At 42.5% G+C, this 21762-nt stretch overlaps 1 protein-coding gene across 1 annotated transcript in view; it reads left to right on the top strand.

Annotated features, from left to right (window-relative positions):
* The window catches only part of FANCA (FA complementation group A), a 674778-nt gene that overhangs the window by 500153 nt on the left and 152863 nt on the right, over window positions 1-21762 (top strand). The window contains exon 37 of the mRNA XM_078671408.1: window positions 13385-13526. Within this exon, the coding sequence (XP_078527534.1) occupies window positions 13385-13526 (142 nt within the window). The remainder of the gene's footprint in view (window positions 1-13384; window positions 13527-21762) is intronic.

The following is a 21762-nucleotide window of genomic DNA, read 5'->3' as shown; positions in this document are numbered from 1 at the left end:
TCCAGGGGCAACATCTGCATGCCTGGATATTGAATGGGGCAACCCGAGTGTTTTTACCTTTCTATCCAAAAGCGGTGGATGGTTTATTATATTCATGAAGACAATCCACCAACACAGTCTATTCAAGCAGATGGATCAATTTTGGGATACAGTGTTGTGAAAACTCCATAGATCTTCTACAGGCCTGTTAATCTGACATTCTACAATTTGCCCTTTCGCTGGCCCAACTAAGATGCGCGGTGAGCACTGTTAAAGGTTATGTATCATCTATGCTTACCTGATCAGCTGTCCTTCTGTAAGTCACCCATCGTTATCAGATTCTTCAAGAGGCTCAATAACAAGTTCCTCTTACTTCATTCATTATGTCCCAATGGGACCTCAACCTTGTTCTTACATTCCTTATGGGTTCCTTGTTGGAACTATTGCTCAGTTCCCCTTTAAGATTACTAACTGCTAAGATGATCTTTCTGATCGCTATTACATCAGTCATATGGGTTAGTGGAGCACAAATCTTATCTGTGAAGTCTCCATTTACTTCCTTTTTTCCAGGCACGTGTGTGGTGAGAACCAGGCTGCATTCCTGCCAAAGGAGGTTACCCCCTGCCACCTGGCCCATTCCATTACCCTTCAAGCACACCACCCTTCTCCTTATCCTACGAAGGCGGAAGAAAAACGTCACCATCTAAACCCCAAAAGAGCAGCAACATCTATGTGAAAAGAAGCAGTGAACTCAGACTGGGTGACCAAATCTTTGTGGAATGCATTGAAAAGATGAAGAGGAGAGAGGCAGTGCATAAGAGGACATATTGAGGTGGATAATTCTGTACACTAAACGTTGCTATTCCATGGCATACAAGGAGCCACCAGAGGGCGTTAATGCTCATTCGATCAGGGGCAAGTGTTCTTTTTCTACGCTGGTGAGAGGCATGCCTATTGCAGACATCTGTAAAGCAGCAACCTGGGTGTACCACCACACCTTTGCAAAGCATTATTGTTTGGGGTCTGGATGGGGGAGAGAAGGTCACTTCGCTCGCCCAGTTCTTCAGGATTTATTGGTTTAACCAACCATGCACCCACCTCCTGATGGGGGACTGCTAAGGGAATATATTCAAAAGGTGAGAAATCTTTAGGCAGAAGTATCCAACGAAAGGAAAAGTTACTTACGTTTAGTATCGCGCTTTCTGGTGAAATTTATATCTACCTGCATAGTCCTAACCGATCCACCCACAACTCCTTTACATGGCTGGCTATATCACATGTTCACTTGATGTGGCTTCAACATACTGGCGAAAACTGTGCCTATCTTATGGCTGTTAGTGTCATCAGATCACCCTAAAGCTTGTTCAAAAGAATCATTATGCTGATGGGGGCACTTTATAGCTACATTGACGTCATGAGGGAGTCATGTGCGGTGCCGAGATGGAGCTAACGCCCCTACCAGAGTGAGAGAGCTGTTCAAGAGTTTCCAGTTCCAGACTGGCACCTGGGATACTCAAAACATGAGGAATGTGCAGGTAGTTATAGTTGCCACCAGAAAGTGTGTTACAGATGAAAAGTATCTTTTACATACGTCCCAAAAGTAGTGACACTGCTCCTCGAGTCAGTCTATCACCCTACTTTTCATCCTCCACCTCATCCCACTAAGGAAGAGGAGATACTCCATTGTTTGGATCCTCATTGGGTGTCAGCTGTTACACAGAGAGGACACTGGAATTTCACTCTGCAGATCAGCTATTTAAAGGTTTTGTAGGTGCCAAGAAAGGCAAAGCTGTCAAGAATAGGATGCTGTGCAGATGTATTACGGTCTGTTATGCCCTTGCCTTGTCTTAATAATCCTTCGAAAGGTTTCAGAGTCCACATTGTAGGGTGAAAGCAACTTCTTTAGTTTTTTCATGAGGAGTTCCTGTTTCAGAATGCATTGCCTCAACATGGGCTTTGATCCACACTTTCACCAAACATTATTCTTTAGACTCTGAAGTCTGCAGGGATGCCCATTTCACAAGATCTGTGCTGCAGGCCTTTCTGGTGTGACCATTTCCTCAGACCCTCCACTTTGGATAGGTATTGTTGTGATATTGGATCATAATGTGATGAACCTGCAGGTAGAAGTACCCACCATAAGAACAAGTTACTTACCTTCATTTCAGTAGAGGTTTTTTTTTGGTTGATACTCTAGTCTACCTGCAGATGTCTCATCCAAGCCGCCCGCTTCGCTGTTTTGAACAGTGGTGCTAGGTACCACGAAATTAAGGGTCCAAGTTAGATTTCGTACACTGCATAACAGTTAATTGTATTTAGTCTCTTAGGGTGTGAAAAAATAGATGTGGAACTGCCCTTAGGTGCAGGGGTGTCATCTATATGATTCCGGTTTCATCATGCCTAGGATAGTATCCAAAGCAAAGAAGAAGCTGAATGCCACCAACCAGTGGAGGCAAGCGATGACAGCTTTTCCAGAACCACTCTGGTGCCTGAGGATATTGAAAATGAGGAGTTTGATTGACTGACTGGGAGGAGTCTGCACATATATAAAGTATCTACCAGAAAGATCACTTGTCTTTCACCCCACTTCACGGTTCATTCCCACTCTTAATGTAGATGGGATTTGATCTGCTTCAAAAGTTGTTTAACAAAGCTTTGCCCATCTGTACTGCACAGAAAACCTCATGTGGAGCACACTTTCTCTTTCTTGTATGTTTGTATAACACCGCCAGTTGCTTTTTTGCTGCTGGACAGTGTGGGTTGGAACCTGTTCTTCATGTGCTCAATGATTTCATATGTCTTGCCCTGGCCTGAAGCTTTTTACATTTTTTTTTATTTTTATTCCTCATTTATTTTCATTCTACAGCTGACCTACACAACCTCTGTCTCTCTTGCCTGGGGAAAAGTCATCTAGTGCATGCTTGCTCTGAATGTGGTAATATCACTAAGAGGTCCTTTCAGAAATGTCCATTTGCATGCAGGGTAAGGGGTTAACCAATCCTGCAGTAGCATTTGAATTTCATACTTAGAAATAAGTACAAGGATAAGAATATAGGTATTACTCCACAGACCTACGTGAATGGCGCAAGTAACGCGGGAAAGGTGATTGCACCCGGTCATGGGTCATCTTTCCTCTATTCTGAATTACCTGCTTGCGGTGGCACTGATTAGGAAGGGAAGTGGTGCCAAGTAACAAGTGGCTAACTGCCTTATAGGGACCAAACTCTCTCCAGCTCTGGAGACTATTGCATCAAGCCCAGTTCACTGCCTCAGTGTAAGTATTGTTCTTAATTTGGGTGCTGTGCTGCAGACCGTTTGCATCGAGAGGCCGAGCAAGCCTCCCTCCCTTGATACAGGTAACAGGATTAAACCTCAATTTATTCCAGTGACTTCTCAACTATCACCTGAGTTAGGATGTAATTCCTACTTCAGCCCAAGGGGATCTCTCAGCGCTATTATACTCATCACCTGCCACAAAAGCACAGGAAACAGGCAGTGACTGTCTCTTAAGTCATTCAGCTGTTGCTGTCGTGTTGGAAGGTATAGCTGACACTTAAAACATAACCCACCCAATATCACAAGACCTTTCCACCCTACTGCCTCGTCCACATCTTGGTGAGGCAGGGCTTGGCATCAGTTTACTAGGGGCAAGTGTGGGTTACTTTCTCTCCCTGGCTGTACCCCTTTCGACCTCATTGTTGACAAGTTCAGGAGTTGCATAATTCCTCCTTGCTCCTCCCAAACCCAAATGATAACATTCCCTCTATGCTGTCCTTCATCTTCACAAAGTTAAATGCCACAGAGTCCTCTCAAGTATGGTGGTGCAGTGCAGCTCCTGCATTTAAAGATCATTCACATGTGCCTTATCCTCTTTCACTAGAGGTACTACTGATCCTGTTCCAGTCGTCCCTCCCAGCCAATAAGTTCTACAGAAAATCAAGGACAAACCCAGTTAACTGTCATTTTAGATGGCCATCTTGGTCCTGTTAGTTCTGGGTCTGAGAATGCATCTTCCGCCACCATGAAAGTGTCAAATTTGACATCCACTTGTTACTGTCGCACAGTTAGGGTATGCGTTTTCTTAGACAATAGCCTTCATCTGCTAGTTCAGTTGTCACCTCCTAACATCTCTGGACATAACCCATGCCTAAGGTGTGGCGAGAACATTTTATTGGTGGATTTATAACATCTGTATGTGGTATGTGACATCTGACCATCCTCCTTCGGCATGCCCCTTTTTTTCTAGGCACCTAAAGACCATTAGGAAGCAGACAGACAGATTATTCTTGGTAGGGGCCTGCAAGACACTCAAGAGGTTCCTTTACTCTAATTCAAGTACATCTCCTGAAGGGTGGTATCCTCCCCCAAAAAATGCCACAGGAAGGAGATGTTCTCTTTCTTGCAGGATTGCAGAATCCTGCAAGATTCTGCTTGCAGGAATGGTGCTGCAAGCAGAATCTTGAGGAGACTCTGCAGTGGAGTTCCTTGACACAGATCTCTTCATTGTAAGAGCAGAAGATGAAACTGAGTTTACAACTCCTCCCACTGACCCCTTCCAGACCACGACTTTTTGACAAGCCATGTTGGATATTTACAAGAGGGTGCTGCAATTCTCTCAGCCATTCCACTATGGAGAGCCCAATACTGCGGCTGTGGCAATTCTGCTGGCTGAAACCCCGCCACCACCTGACTCGTGCCTCCACAGACTTTATCTTTGGTGCCACTTTTAAGGAAGACCTTGTCTACTAAGATGCTACCCCTGTTGCCTTCTGCAGTGTCCACATCTCCATCTGGTGCAGTAACTCTCTTAGCCATTCCACTATGAAGGGCTCAGTCTTGCAGCTGTGGCTGTGCCTCCACAGGCTGCATCCTTGGTACCGCTTTTAAGGAACTCCTTGTCTACTAAGATGCCACCCCTCTTAACTTCTGCACTGTCCACAACATCATTAGGAGCTGATTACTGTGCCACATCAGCCCTCAAGGTCAGCAGACATTATTCAAGTGGCAAAAGGATTTTGAGCATCCTTCTGATGAAGTTTCAACACCTTCCAGGGGCCCAAATATATGATGAGATGAAGGAATTGTTCAGCTCATACATCAATGACTTGGACATGCCCAATACAAATTATGGGCCCATAAAGGATGATAATTCAGAGTCTAACGACCTATCTGATCATTACATAGATGTTGGCCTTTATCTAATGTGCAAAATACCAGTAGCCTTGACACACCTCTAAAGGGGGCATGCCTTACCCCTTGGGCAATACTTCAAAGAAAGTTATTTTTTCATACCTGCGTTAGAGTAGGCAGAAGAGATGCTGGGGTTGCTTTTGCTGACTGCTGAGACAAAATCCATCATGTTGACAGAAATCCTGCATCTCTCTTCGGCGGCTCCTAACCCTCTGCTGCCATTCATTAAAGTACTGTTGGAGCCTGTTTGGTTTCTCAGGACTGGCAGTTCACAGGCAGATTGGACAGACCCATAGGCCAGTGCCTTCTAATCTTCAATTCTGATGAACACATCCATCACTGGAGAGTTTGGTGGTCCAAGATTTAACAGCTAATCAAAATTGTGATGTATTTCCAACACTCCTCTGGATCGTGCATCGAAAAGGCTTGATTCCATGGGCTGAAATGTTTTTATGTCTGTCAGTTCAGCGCCTTTGAATGACAATGCAGTGTGTCTTCTTAGATGGTCGTCTAAGCATATGGGAAAGATGGCTGTAATTATCCTTCCTCATCATATGAAGAATCCCTTCTGTCATTTGGTGAGCAATGGTTTTGATGCTTCCAAGTAGATCCTTAATTGTGGCCTGGAATCTGCATATAAAATGGTTTGATCCATGGTGGTCAGCCTGTAATGGCATGCCTGGATGTGATCCTTAAGCTTTTCGAGGGATGTCCGGCTGCTTTAACCGACTTGGCTTTGTTCTGTAAGAAGGCTAACTTCCCTCAAACACTTTCAGAGCAATTCTGCCAACAGTACCAGTATTTCTGAATATTCTCCAAGGGACCACCTTCACAGCAGTGGCAACCTATTCAGCTGCAACAGTGCTCACACCAGGTCTACTGGCTCTTTTGAGGCAAGCATGGACCTTGGGGAAACCAATAGCATCAGCAGCAACTCCAGCCTGCCCTGTCCTCTGCAGGATATGCTGCTTCAAACCACACTTATCACCTGCTTCCCATAGAAGAGTCTTCCATTTCACCAACAATTGGGAGACTACCATGATTGATCTCCAGGTGCTCCACTTTATTTGCAAGATCCCTGATCTTCCCTCTGTCCTTACCACTTGATCACCCACTCCCCACAAGGAAGTGCGCTGCAGCTCCTGCTTCGATTTTGGATGCAGAGGTTCTTGCCCAGTCAAACAAAGAGCTATAGAAGTGATGCCTTTGGAGAATGACAAGAGATTTTTCTTTTTTTACTTCTTGGTCGCCGAGGAATACCGGATTCTCAGATTCCTTCTGGATCTCATGCTCCTAAACAACGTCTTCTGATGGACACTTCTAACTGCAGATTCCTCACCTTGTGACTATTACCCAGCTATAAGACTGGATACAGAAACGTGTTCTCCTGCATGGCAATAGGTGCTGTCATGCAGCTCTGCAACAATGTTGTTCCCCTCCAGAAGTGATGAGCGGAGTTGCAAGTATGTCCCATCCAAGCGTGCTGACGTGACTTTTTTCTGAGCCTTCAGACATAGATCTGGAGCTTCTCCCTGGTCTTTGGCCAGACTTTCCTAGGGAAACGTATCCTGCGTGCAAGAGAAATATCACCCACTGAAGCCACAGGATTCAAACTGTACAAGGACTATCACATACTGATGTCTGTGACATACCTCACAAAGTCTGTTTGTGTTGCCTGGGCCAGACTGCGACTTCAAGGCCTGTGGCGATTGCGCCCAGATTAATCCAAAGGCCATTGTGAAGCCAAAATCGGTTGCCTAGCACAAGAATATTCCATGCTGTGATAATTCGAAATAAAAAAAAGGAAGGCCCCATTCTCGCTCCCAAAGTCAATTCTACAGCAGGTCACGGTCAAAGTTCTCTGGTAAAATGAAGAAAAAAACAAAAAATCCAAGCAAGAAAGATGTGCCTCCCGTTCTAACTCTCAATCTGAAAACATTACAAGTCTGTCAGGGGCAGGATTCGATATTTCCTCTATGGGTGAAAAGCCATAACAACAAACAAGTGGGTCCCCCAAATTGTCGCTAGGGACCACACCCTCCTGTTCCTTTCTACCCTGCAGCACCTTCCACAACCTTTAGTTTGGCTCACTGAGGACCATCAGTCCGTCTTATGGCAAGAAACGGAGGCCCTTTTGGTCAAAGGGACCATAGAGAGAGTTCTGGCCTTGTAAGTAGGAACTGGCTGTTACTCCTGCTACATTTATGTCTTGAAGAAGGATGGGGGGGGCTTCATCATACTATTTTAGGTCTTCACCCTTTCAGCGCCTTCATGTGCAAGGATAAATTCAAGATGGTCACACTAGCCCATGCACTGTCTACATTAGACCCAGGAGACTGATTGGTGGTGTTGGACCTGCAGGATGCTTATTTTCACATTCCTTTCCTGCAGGCACTAGGCACTACCTGCAATTCACGGTGGGCCAGGAGTATTTTCAGTTTGTGGTGCTCCCTTAGGTGTTCACAAACATGATTGCAGTGTTCGTAGGACATCTACAGACGTCAGGGGTACTAGTCTTCCCCTATCTCAATGACTGACTAGCTTGAAGGCAGGATTGACCCAGGCCTTGATCAACCACTTGCAGATGGTGTTGTACCTTCTAACATTGTTGGGGTTCACTATCAATGAGCTGAAGTCACACACAACTTCATCACATGCACGCTCAGTCATTGGAGAGATTTTGGATATGGTATGGTTTTGGGCCTTTCCTTCGGAATGGATTGTCCAGGACATTCAGGCTGTGATCCTGATGCTCCAGCATCTGTACTGAAAATCTGTGCGGTTGACTCTGAGGCTGATAGGGGATTGCTGGATTCCTGAATACTGTTGGTGACCTTTGACAGATAGCACATTCAGACTCTGCCATGGGACTTAAAATTACAGTGGGTGCAACATCAGGGAACTGTGTCAGATTGTGTCCAGATTTCGGAGGAGACTACAAACAATATGCAGTGGTGACAACTGGATTGCGATTGGGTCAGTGGCAAGCCCCTCTCCTTACCCCACCCAGAGCTGACCGTGATCTCAGATGCATCTCTGCTGGGATGTTGAGGCTATCTCGGAGAGGTGGAGATTAGAGGTCACTGGTGAAGGTTTAATTCCACAGCAACTTGTTGGAGTTGAGGATGATTCCCTTAGCGTTGAAGGCCTTCCTACCTACCACCAAAGGAAGGTTGGTGCAGGTGCTCATGGAAAACACCACCCCATGTGATACTGCAACAAGCAATGTGGGGTGGTGTCTTGGACCCTGTGTCAAGAGGCGCTCTGCCTCTGGCAGTGGCTGAACCACCAAGGGAGTTCTCTGGTGGTGAACCATTTGGCAGGATCTTTAACCTCTTCGTTGCCGAGGTACCCAGAGTCAATAACTGAGCTGCACCTTGTGATGGTTTTTCATTGTGTACCGGCTATACAGCAATTCATTTAGTAAAATATGAAGAGTGAAAAATAGGTATCAAGTGAACCTATGTATTTCCATAATGGGAACAAGATATGGAGTTTAGAAGCAGTGGTTATTTGTACATATCTGAATTTGAGGGTCCCATACATACAAGCATGTGAATTAGAGGGCATTTTTCAAAAATACTTATTTTGTACACACTGTCTTACATGTGGAAGGCAGAAATGCATAGAATGACAATTGTTAATAACACTTGTTTTACTAGTCTGTGTTCCCCTAAGTCTACCGATAAAAATGGTGCCTCTCTTTTCTGGGTAGGCGTAGTGATCGCGACAGGAAACGGCCCAAAACGCAACGTGGGCACATCAAATATTTCCACTGAAAACTGACCCTTTTTTTGCAATGTGCCTAGTTGTGGATTTTGGGCGCTAGCTCAGCAGGCACCTAGGTAACCTAGAAAACTTGTATATTTTTTTTAAATCTAGACACCCAGGGGAATCTAGGATGCTGTGACTTTTGTGGCTCTTACCAGGTTCTGTTACCTAGAATCCCTTGCACACCTCAACATTTATATTTCTGTTCACTTCTGGATGTGCGAGCACTGCAGTTACTTATGAATTGTTTAGGATACAGTATTCAATACAAGAAACACTATTAATTTGATGCAATGAGCTTACCCTTCTTTTCCTTTTCATTCATTGATGTGTGAGATGAATAATGTACACTAGTAAGCCACTTGAATAATAATGTATTATTATTTAAAGTATACCCGGTATAAACATTGTTGATTACAAATGATTAATTTCAGCTGGTACTGGGGTCTGCTGTAAGTGCTTCAGCCAGTCCTTCTCCTTTCGAGGGTCTTGCAGAAGGTGTGACAGACATGTGCTATTTATGGCTGGGTCATCCTCGTAGTACTCAGACACTTCATCTGCACATATGGAGATTGAGTGGTGTCTACTAGAGACTTTTTCCACTGGAAGTGATGGATATCATATTGACTGACAAAACAACCTAGTGCCAAATCAGTCAGTGCACCCCACTAGTCCAGATTTGTGACTTGTTGTGAATCTGAGGGCTGAAACCCTTTCAAGTCCTGCCTTTTCGATGTTCCTTGCTTTTTACTTTGCCTGCTCAACAATGCTTAGCCGTGATCAATGTAAAACAATATTGGACTGCTCTGTTCACCAGCATGTGTCTCCTCGATCAGTCCTCTTTAGTTATGTCACCCCTTGTGGCACATTGTTTGAAAGGTGCTGAAGAAGCTATGCATGGAGTCATAGGGTGCCATATGGCAGCACTGGACTGCTATTACTGTGGGACAAAGGTTTCCTCATCCAGTCTGGTGCCAGGAGGATATTTATAGGGTGAGGATTCTGAGGATAATGTTATATCCATCAGAAATATTGAAACTGAAGATAAGTTAGCAAACCTTCTAAAGTTCCAGGCAAAGGAGGGTCTGATTTCTTTTTTAAAGTATCACATCTAGTTTTACACTACAAAGTTGATTAGTTCTCATCAAAGGTTGTAGTATTGCAGGTACTCCATATTTTGAATTGAGTTGATGGTGTATGTGAGAGACCAGATGAGAAGAAGGTATAGGGCATTGGTGAGAGGCACACTGTGTACCGTGATTTCAGACTTTTTAAACTGATTATCCCAGTTGATGGCTCTACTTAGTTTCCAAGTAGTTGGTTATAAAAGTGGACCTGATAACCAGGAGTGACAAGATTTAATAAGCAATACTTTTTTCTGATGAATACTTATAATCTCACGGTACACACATTTTGAATTCCAGCAGGTGCTAGATGGAATATGGAAACTTTACAACGGTTGCTGTTGTACACTAGAAGGTGGCTCCATTGGACTTTTTGCAGCCTCATCAGAGCAGATGTAGGGCGCCATCCCTAAGCTGATGGCAGTTCCTTTTTTTCTGCACCTTTTGATGTAGTGCCAAACTGCTACTCTCTGATTTTCTTTTGATACTTTATCAGCTACCAGAATGTGTACAGTGTACTAGGGTATGTCTCCCCTAAAGACTACAAGTTTCAAATGGAGCCTGACCTGCAGAAACCAGATGTCCATGATAGACCTACATGACCTCTGTCTTTGGTGTGTAGGATTCAAGCATGATTCAAATTCATACTTTAGATGGTCCATGATGCACCTAAAGACTATCAGGAAGTGAGACTCAAAGTTGTACATTGCAGAGCACAAGAAATTAGCTGGGTCACTCTCAAAATCTTGGATTGTCCCCAGCCAAGTCCTTTTCTCCGACCAGGTCTCTAGAAGCCGATGGAAAAGTTTTGGCGCAAATATAAGAAGTCCAGATGGGAGTCCTCTCCCCATTGCTCCTGCTGTAGGAAGAGAGTGACCAGTTGCTACTCAAATGACCCAACTCAGTGTCATTCGTCCAACTCAGACCCCTCAATTGGAGCTGATGTACCCTGAATTTCCTGGGCCAGTCTTCGAATTGTGGAAGGTAGAGTCTGTGTAGGCGATGCTACAGCTGTTTTAGACATTCGATGATCTGGCTCCTCAGGGAAAAACCTTTGAGTCCCCTGGATCTGATGGGACCCCTGGTTAGACTTGTGCTGGTTTCAGAATCACTGACTGACCCAGCTGGGTCTCCACCTGTTCTGTCCCTCCACATCACCCTAGATCCCTGTCCCTAGGCTTCAAATCGCGTCTCCACTTGTTGTAGCAAATTTGGTGTATCAAAGGATTTCCTAGAGAGAGGAGGTGGGGGACTAGGAGCTGGATGAGAGGTCCAGTGACTGTTCTCCTTGGTTTATGTCACAAAAAAATTAGGGCTACTGTTCCTAAAGAGAAAGAGGAGATATCGACAGGTTGTGCAGGACTCGAGCGTATACACGGTGGCAGTCAACAGGACTGTTTCATGTTGCCCTCCCACATCCCAGAGGGATGTCATGCTTCATCATAGGGCTATTGCTCCTTGTTGGGCCGGCACTGTAATGCCCAGCAGGTCCCCCGAAGGGTCACTTTGGCGGAGATCTTTTATTGTTATGCTGTATGTATGATGAATGCAAGGTAGAGTCTAGGTGGGGTGGTATTCATGTGTGATGGTGTAGGTTAAAACTGGTCAGGGAGGTCACCAACTGCTTTTAATTACTGGACCGCCCTGTCAGATTAAAAACTTTTATAGGTAAATGCTACCAATGGGGTCATAAAGTACCCTGGTAGTCTGATGTGAGTTCCCTCTTTAGGGTCCAACTCTAGTCAGTCAACATGTTTCGCGCCCCTTGTTCTTAGGATGATTTATGGCGCTTCGTCTGGACAGGAATAATGAGTGAATCTTCCTACCCCACAAATGTGTCACAAGTAGGGTCCTTTGAGCGGTACCTACTTTTTGATGTTGGCTTTCCATCCTGACAGGAGAGAAAAAGGAAACAGAATTATCATGTTCCAGGCATAAGAGCGTCTTATTGACCAGGATGTGGAGCAAAATGTTTGTCTGGTGCTGGAGTGGCGTCCAGACACATAAAGACGTATACAAGACATAAACAACGTAAAAATAGATAAGATGAAGAGCCAATCTAAGAGAATAGCTTGCTTGCATTTAGAATTTCTTTCAGGGAAGTTCTCAGCATAAAGAATCAGAGGCTGGTACACCCGTACAACGAAATTGTCGCCAATCACAATACATGGCATGCAGCATGAGAAAAGGAATTTTCATTGTGTAAGTGGCACAAGCTTCATAAATGTGAAGCCACTGTGCAAATAGTGTAGATTGCCAGTATAGCAATCAACTGTTTTATACACACAAGAGAGATCACCATAATGCGTGCTGCTAAGTGGTCACAGTGTTAAAAATGGTCGCAGTATTAAAAACAGGAGGGTCGTTGTGTTTCCCTTACTCTCTTCTACATCGTGAGACACATAATCCTACCTCCAAATTGAGATAAAAATACTCCCTGAGGTGTGGCAGAGGTGCCACACTCAGTTGTGCTAAACTGGAAATAGTTAAGATAAACAAGGAGGATTCAAACCGGAGGATCACATAGGTTGTAATAGCGCCAGGTATTTAGTGCTCACGTTTTCTGAGTGCGATCGGGTTGTCGCACCTACCCTCGTCCTCTGCTTCCCCCGTATGAGGATGCAGGAGACGGGGGTTCCTGTTTAAAAGCATTTTACCTCCTTACTTCCAGTTTAGCCCAACTGTGTGCAGCACCTTTTCAACACCCTAGGGAGTACTTCTATCTCTAGATGGAGGTAAGATGATGTGCCTCACAATGGTGAACGGCCAACTCTTCAATAGATTTGAAGGTGCTAAGAGGGGAATTACTTTCCAAAAGCAATCCCTCCCAAGTTGGATAATCCTCTGTATTAAGTTGTGCTATGCCTTTGCCAACAAGGAGCCTGTGGACGGCACTCGGACTCATCCCACCCGATCCCAAAATCACCTCTATGGCTTTAGCTAGGGGCATTCCAGTGCTGTACATCTGCCAGGCTGCAATGTCAGCATCAGTCCACACTGTATTCTTTCCCGCATTCTGGCACTTTAAGACCAGCTGACTCTTACCTATCACCAATACTCTCCACCATTGAAAACCAAACATCAGCCATAACGTTATTGTTGGATATGTTTCAATATTAGAAATGTAGAGTTGAGGTTACTGGGGTGGGAGGTGGTGTGAGCGGCTACAATTTTTATTTATTTGAGTGGGATGGGGTAAATCTATAATTGTCAAGATTCCTGCACTAAAATAAACCTGTTTTTCTTTTTTAAATTTAACTCATTCTGTCTTTTATTATTCATTCTGTCCTCATGCTAATGCAAATTCTTTTATTTTGTAGTTCCCTTTCTACAAGAGACGTGTTTATGCCCTCTGACCCTGTTTGGAGTTATGCAGCCTTCGTATATTTCAGTTTTCGGAGGGGAACTTCCCAGGAAAAGTTTGGGGACTATCTGAGGAGACATGGGAGCGGCGCTGATGAGGTAATTTGGTTCAGAGACTGATAGTTTGCGACAGTAAAGCTTTGGCTGTCTGATGACTTAGTGCCAACCGTAGTGATAAAATGGTATTGTATGCCTTTGGACCCAGTTTCTGCCCACTTAGAAGGCAGTAAGATGTTTAGACTTCCATGAAATTTCCCTGAGACAAGTGTCTTTTCCCAAACATGCTGCCTTTAGCCTTTCTTTTTGTGAGGAAAGCAGTTAAGCAAATGGTGTATTTGTGAGATCTCACCATGTAGCAAACTCACTACCTACCTGTACTGGGTCCAGTCATATTCGTTTGAAAAACCTTAGCTCAACCTTTGTAGCTGTGCCTCTGAGCAGTCAGGCTTCATCAAAGGAATAAGTGTACAGCTTTATTAAGTGCCAAAACAGTTGAATAAGAAAGAAACAGGACTCAATAAAAATCTTAACACCAATTTATAACAAAAGTTGTATTTTGTAACTTCAAAAAGACACCATAGTGACAAAAATCATTGGTTCAGCGGCATCCCCCATTACAACAAGCAATCGGGCCCCTTTAATTATCAAAGATACAGGTTCAGAGCACTTGGTGGCAACTCCTTCTATTGGGGCGAACTGTCTTACACTAAATAGTTCCATTATCAGTACGCCCTCGAGTAGTCTTATTCTTGGAGATGTCGAGTGCTCATTGCAACTTAGCCCTGTTCAGCCAGTCCATAATATGGGAGATTCAAATAATCCAAATCCAAGTAAAGGGAAAAGAGGGGGTGATTCCCTGAAAGGGGCAGTTGTAAAAAGGGTAAAAAAAAACTGTATTCCACAGCCCGCACCAGTCCTATCTAGCCCTTCTAACACCACAACGGCCCCCTCAAATGTTGCTGCTCAACATCTCTCTCATAGTATAGAGGATGGGCTCTTAGGCAAGATGGAAGTCCTTATTAAATCATTGATGCTGCCCCTTTTGGAACGAACGAGGCTGATCAATTCCAAACTCGATCAGCTGGAGTTGACAGTCTCAGCTAATTCTAACACTTTGGATAAAATAGTAAAAGCTTTGGGAAACTCCACAGCCCCACTTAAAGATCCCCAGGCAATGGGTCCTTGTGAGGTTGTAAAGGTGGCTATTCCAGTCCCTACTGTACAATCAAACAAAAAGCCTGGTCAACCAAGTCAGGGGAATCATTCCGCACGAAATCATCCCTTGGTTAAACCCAGAGGTAGCGCCACAAAGGACGGAGAAGCGCCTAGTACGAAGCCTGTTTCGAGAGATATAGACATTAGCACCCAGCTCAAAGAGTTAAGTTCACTGGGGAAAGAGGCCAACAAATTGAGTACTCTCTGTATTAACCTACCCCCCGAGTCTGCTCCCTACACCATCATACTGACGGGAGTTCCAGCTATTGGGGTGGATAAATCGGAATCATATAGGGAGTTGGAAAATAAAGTCTCTTTTTGGTTAAATAAGAATAGGACTCTCCCTCCCTCCTCTAGAACGGAGATCCTGAATGTTAGAAGAGTGAGCTGGGTGGGACACTGCCCAAAGGACTTAGAGGGAGACTGCATTATAATTAGTTTTAGGGACCCTTGGGTGGTGGATTTTGTCCGCAGAGAGCCCAGGTTTGGTTGGGTGGGTGATGTCCAATCCTTAGGCCTACATTACTTTTACGCCAAGGGTCTCTGCAGTCTTCCTTCACATACACTCAAGCTTAGATGGCAAATTCCTATTGGAAGGTTTCCCTCTGAGCGGGCACTTCATATCCCACATTATCCTTATTTGTTTAATCGTTTTGAACCCCTTTCAGGCTTGGAAGGTGTGGATTGACTTTCGCCCAAGCATGATTGTGAAATTCTGTCTGTTACCTCAGGAATGGCGTGCGTGGGCTCCAGTATCTTAGTGGCCGGGGTGATGGTTAATAGCGATCCTGAAGATGGCAGGCCCGTTGTGGTGGGCATGGGCGGCCAGGTTGTTGGCTTTGGGGTGGACGCCCCCCCCCCGGGACCCACGCATAGCAAAGCAATAGATACACCACACAAAGCAACAAATATACTTCTGAAGGCTCCCAAGCACAGTTTACTGTCTACACAGGATTCTCTACTAAAAATAGTTTCGTGGAACATCGCAGGTCCAAAGGGGAAATTGGACATATGTGAATAGGCTGATTTTGTAGATGCGCATGACATAATGATTTTCCAAGAAAGTTGGGCTATCGACCCTATTTTTCGTGTAGGTTTTTTAAACTTTTACAAACCCGCTATACGGGGAAAGAAAGGGAGACCGTCAGGCGGATTAACCATCTGGGTCCGTCAGTCCCTCAACTATAGTCCGGCAGAAGTGTTAGTACATAATCCCGATATTCTTGGGATTAAGCTCAGCAAAGAAGACCATCAGGACATCTTCATTATTAACATCTATGCACTGGGTTTACCAGGAGGGCGATGTCCGGCAATTATTAATGAGCTAGAGCTGTTCCTCGATGGCATTGGGAGGGGCAAGTTTCTAATCGTAGCTGGGGACATAAACTGCTCCTTTGAACCCCTTCTTTGTAAAAGTTAAACCATTTATGCCGAAGAGGATGAGCTATGGAACGTCCCACAACTTACCATACACCCGATAAAAAGGGGAACTGAGGCTGCTCTCCATTGGCTGGGTCTGTGCCTTGACTGGGGGCTGAGAGCAGCAAACGGCCATTCTCTTTCTGATAAAAATGGTCGGGCAACTTTTGATAATGGCACCAGCACTAGCAGGATTGATTATTTTTTAATAAAAATTGAGTACTGGTCACTTTTAAATGATATGATAGTCTCTGCACGTCCAGAAAGTGACCACAACCCGTTGATCCTAACCCTGAACTTAGAGGATAGTCCAGGGCGCTCATGCGCTACAGATTGTGCTACAGCAGAAGCCTTTTTAACCAATGATAGACGAAGGGTCAGATGGAGTAGGGTATTAGAAGACCCAGCCATCTAAGATAGTGTCTCCCATGAAATCTCTTCTACCCGGAGTGCTATTCAAGCACTTACCAATTCCCCAGGGTTTTTGGTACACATAAGTGATTATCATGAGCAGCTGTTTAACACTCTGAAAGATCTTTTTACTAAAACAGTTAAACCAGGAACCGTTTCTGTAACGGTAGGATCTAAATGGTACAATAATACTTGCCGACAGGCACACAGCTCATTGATCAAAGCCATAAAATCCCGAGTGGTTGCTGACATCAGAAAGGCAAGAACTGAGTATAAAAAGGCCCAAAGTGTGTCTAAGAGCGCTTGGGACGATAGTCGCTGGCTGGATTTGTTTGAAGCTTGCAGGTCATCTAATCAGAATAAGTTCTGGCAGGTTATTAAATGGGGAGGGAACATAGACTCGCAAACCCCGGCGAATCATGTTCCTGCAGAGGACTGGGTCGAGCACTATGCTTCACAGTTCAGGGGCTCAGAGGTGGATCAACCTCACGTACTGGCCAGCCCCCCTTCAGAGTCTTTAATGTCAAGTGCGATCCTAGTTTTTACAAGCAAAGATGTAGAGAATGCTTTGAGTTTGGTTCAAGGTGGGAAAGCCCCAGGTATGGATAGTATTCCGGCTGACTTGTTTAAGTTTGATCTGCTGAACAGGGTCCCATACATCATGACGCTAGCTAATGCTATTGCTAGGGGGGCACGGATCCCAGACTCATGGAAAGGGGCCGAAATGTTACCTATCTTTAAAAAGGGGGACCGTTCGTCCCCTGGGAACTATCGCCCCATTAGCTTAATAGATGCACTACAGAAAGTTATAGCAAGGATGGTGCTGGCTAAAATACTGGTCTGGATGGATAATGAGAAAATCTTATCCCCGATGCAAGCTGGTTTTAGATCGAACATCAGCACTATTGACCAGGTATTTAGGTTTATCCTGATATATTGGAAGGTGGTGTTCCTGGGTGGAGGAACTATTTATGCAGCGTTCGTGGATCTCAAATCCGCGTTCGACCTTGTCCCAAGAGATAAGTTATGGGTCGCCCTAAGAAACATGGGAATGCCCCGTGAACTTGATCCAGCGGCCTATAGAAAATATATCATAAACAACGCTACCCAACTTCATAACCTATAAACAAAATTCTATACTAAATATGGACCCATTTATAAACCTGACATATTTTGGGCCTACTGAATCAGGTGGTCAGATCAAATCTATATACACATTATCTACAATCTATATACAATTTATACATCTGCGAAAGGAATATTGTCATTAGAATAAAACTTAACCATTTAAATGACCACCATTGGCGACGTGATCTAGCTAATAGTAACCTACACTTCTGAATAACCAAGACCAGCTTGTTTGTCAAAAGTAAGATTTTATTTACTAAATTATGGTATATAAGTTGATAGTTTTATAAATGAATTTTATTAGCAATAAAGCAAGCATGATTGTAAAGAAATATGAGAAAATACAATTTAAGCAAGTGAATTAAATTTAAAGTAAATATATAAAGTTTAGCATTTCTAAAACCTAATTCCTTAACTGAGCTAAATAGATAGAAATTAAAGTAAAGTTCTTTGAGGATTCTTACGTGCTCCACGCAAAGTCCAACAGCACATCACCCTCATCGGAAAGTCAGAAAGCAGCAGCCAGCCCATCCCTAGGGGCATGACTTTTTATACCTTTCTACGCTAACTAAACTACGCAAAGGAAAGTTTTCAGAAATCTTCGACGTCCCATTGGCTGAGAGTGACAAGTGACATGTCACCCACTTTTCAAAAGTTCCATTAGATCATGTTTCATAAAGACCATTGTCTCTTCCACGTGAAACCAGGAGCTTCCTGAGTTTGCAACAAATGTTCAAATTTGTTCTCACTACGTCCAAGCAACTTCCGCGGATGCCAAGTTAAGGCTGACAAAATGTTCACTTTCGACCTTGGCCATGTCCGACAGAATGATGACAGCACATCAGTTTTTGCTTTGTGAATGCAGCTTTGATAAACGCTTTAATTCAGAATGGGCGTCTCGTGACTTTTGCAGAATTACAAGTCAGCTCTTTTCTGCGACTCAAGTGACTAGGCCCAAAAGCAGACAACTTATGATTTCTAATATAAAACAAACACAAGAAAAGTATTAATGTAAGAAATAATGTAGATTCTGTATCCACCCCAAGATTTACTAATTAATTAACCCACCCGATTAATCAAAATGTTACCTAGCCAATGCAAACAAATAAAGCAGCGTTTATATCTACCAGTCTCCGTTATTCCATGAGACTTATATGCACCTAGAATAGTAGAAATGACATCACACTAACAAGGAAAAGCAAAACAAGCACATGCTTCTTTTAAGTTTGCAGCAGTTAGTAATGACAAAAACGAAAACAATAAATTATTTTATTATTTTGCACGAACAAAAAGATGCAACAATTATGCACGTTTATGAGCACACATGTTAGTCCCCCCATGTGTAAAGTTTAATCTAAGTTGTATTAGCACGACATATCACAAATCATTAATATTATTATTCATGTTATGGAAATGTGACTTCACGAGATTAAACAAAATTTTGTTTTCTATCTCGCTCCATCAACTCCCTCATCTGGTGATTAACAAATCACCACACCAGCATTCAAAATTTTGATAATTTAAATTTCTAAGAAATCGATTCAAATTCATTTGTATCAGTAAACCTAAAAGTCTGTTTCTGCATAATCTTTGGAATTAGCATAACGCTCTCTATGTAACTCCTGTAATTCGATCTCTCTTTCTTCTTCTTTTCTGAGTTTATAGATTCTTTTCTTTTCTTTCAACTGTTTCTTTCTTTTATGTAACAAACAACCTATTTTGGTCAAAATAAAAATGAATACTATTATAATCAAAGGTGCCAGAATCTTGCCAAGAATTGAACTTCCAATATTATGAAACCAGTTTTTAATTGCTTGAAACCTTTTTGAAAGTTTCCCTGTAAAATCATCTTCTTCTAAAGGAATTATCTCTGAATGCATTTGTGTAATATTCTTAATATACATTTCAATATTCTTACTTTCATCAGGTATATATGTACAACAATGTTGTACATGTAAAATGCCACAGACTCCTCCCTCTTTTGCTAGGAGTATGTCTAAAGCAAGGCGGTCTTGAATTACCATAGATCTAATTGCAATAACTTCAACATTCACTAATTGAAATCCATCAGCTGTGTCAGTTGACAATCTATCAACTATAGTGGACAATTTTCTGATTCTCCCTGCATTTAGGGTTATACCAACAAAAGGTATTACAGCTTGAAAAATATCTCCCAGAACTTCAGTAAAAGTTTCTCTTTTAACTCTATTTACATAATTATGAATTTTAAACAATCCTTCTGAATCTCTGTCAACATGAAACACTTTAGGAAAAACAATTCCCACATAACAAGTTCCATACCAGTGGTCTGGAAGGTTGTAGTAGGCTTTGTCACCACAAACAAAATAAATCCCAGGAAAGATAGGATCTTTTCCACCTTTGAATCCCCAACCTCCCAAAATCTGATAAGTATCTTCACAGTTACTTGCACCTACAAAGTAATTATCAAAGAGTGTATTATCTCTTCTAATGCAAAGTTTTCCACTAACTGGTTTGTCTATGTGAATTGCAATATTTTCAAGCATTTTGCCATTTAATTTCTCATCCTCTCTCTGCCAGTAACTTGACTTAGTCTGCTTGACTAATTCATTCCTTTTATAAATTGCTCTTCTCTCCTCAACCATATTCAAAAATTTCTTTCCTTCAGCACTTAATGTACATGTTAGATTATTCTTGTAAGCATACTCGTAAGTGAGTTCGTTAGTAACAAGGAAAAATTCTCTCATTTGCTTTGCTTTCTTATGCTTATTTAAAGCATTATCAATCTTAATATTTGCAAAAATTTCATCATAATTTGAATAGTAATATTCTAAACGTCCAGTTTGATAAAATAAACTAGTTAATACACTACATGTTACAGCATAAGTGAGAGGAAGCATATTATATGTTACTCCCTCAGAAACAGAAGCAGGTAACTTAACGCAGACGTAACAGTCTTTTGCATCCATTACTTTAACATATTCACTCAATAGCTTTGTGAATGTATTACTTGAGAAATCACCAATTGATTTATCTTGATGAATGTTAGGCTGATGATCAATAACTTTTGCAGACGCACTATGTTTAGTTTGGCTAACCAGAGCTTTGCTTGTTATGTTAACTTTGTGTGATTCTCTATTCATTTCCAAAGGGATAATCACAGCTAGAACCAACCAGAGCAGAATTAAAATGAGCAGACACACCAGAGTCATCTTACAGCATCTTTTAAAAACAGAACACTTTGAAGTGCTCTCCTTAACATAAGGCATTCTTGGTTAATTTTAGCCTTAAAAAAATAAAAATAAATTTTAAAATTCTAAATTTATATTTACACCCCCCTTTTAAAATATATATATATATTTTTTTTTTTTAAAACCCTAAACAAGATTTCTTCGACCTTATGTCATACATAAGTTTTCTTCAACTAAACAGTTTTTCTTCGACCTTGTGTCAACTAACAAATTTTCTTCAGCCTTTTGCCAATTTAATATTTTTGTACTTCAATCATTGTCACTAATTTCTTGGATTTCGTTTTCTTCTTCACTACTATCATATATGTCAATAACAGGTGGAATTACTAAGTAAGTCCACTCAGGAGACTTGTATTTTTGGTTTGGTCTTATTATTCTTTTCCCTTTTCTCGATATCACTTCAATTTTTCTTCCAACTCCAACTTCTTTTCCAGGACTCTTTTGACTACTTATTTCTTCAACTTGTTCTTTTGGCTTTTTGATCAATCTGACTCTCAATCTTCCACCTGGCCAGTAGTCTGCTTTTCTCACGTACTTCTTCTTTGGTTCAGAATTATTTGATTCTGACTTCCAAGTCCTTTTCTTTCTGTTTTCACTTTCACCTTCCACGTCACTTTCTTCAGTTTCGTAGTCTGAAATCTCAATTGACTCAGGAACTTCTCTATTCGGCAATTTCACTCCTTCAGGAACACTTTGTCTTCCATCACTGGTACTCGGTAATTCGTCTTCCTCCTCTTCCTCAATTACCCCCAACTTCCCAGATTTCGGATTTCTGTTCTTACTTCAGAGTTTGTTCTCTGCCTTTCGATACTCTCCTGGTCTGAAACTTCCTTTTGTTCAGTTTCTTTGTCTTCAATGGAGACAACCGAATCTTCAGTTATCTTTCCTTTTAACAGATTCTCTTCACCTTCAGAATCTATTTCAATTATTTC

The sequence above is a fragment of the Lissotriton helveticus genome, chromosome 12, assembly GCF_964261635.1.
Source record: "Lissotriton helveticus chromosome 12, aLisHel1.1, whole genome shotgun sequence".
NCBI classification, from domain to species: domain Eukaryota; kingdom Metazoa; phylum Chordata; class Amphibia; order Caudata; family Salamandridae; genus Lissotriton; species Lissotriton helveticus.
Note: the sequence above shows the minus strand (reverse complement) of the source record. Positions and strands in the feature narration are given on the sequence as shown.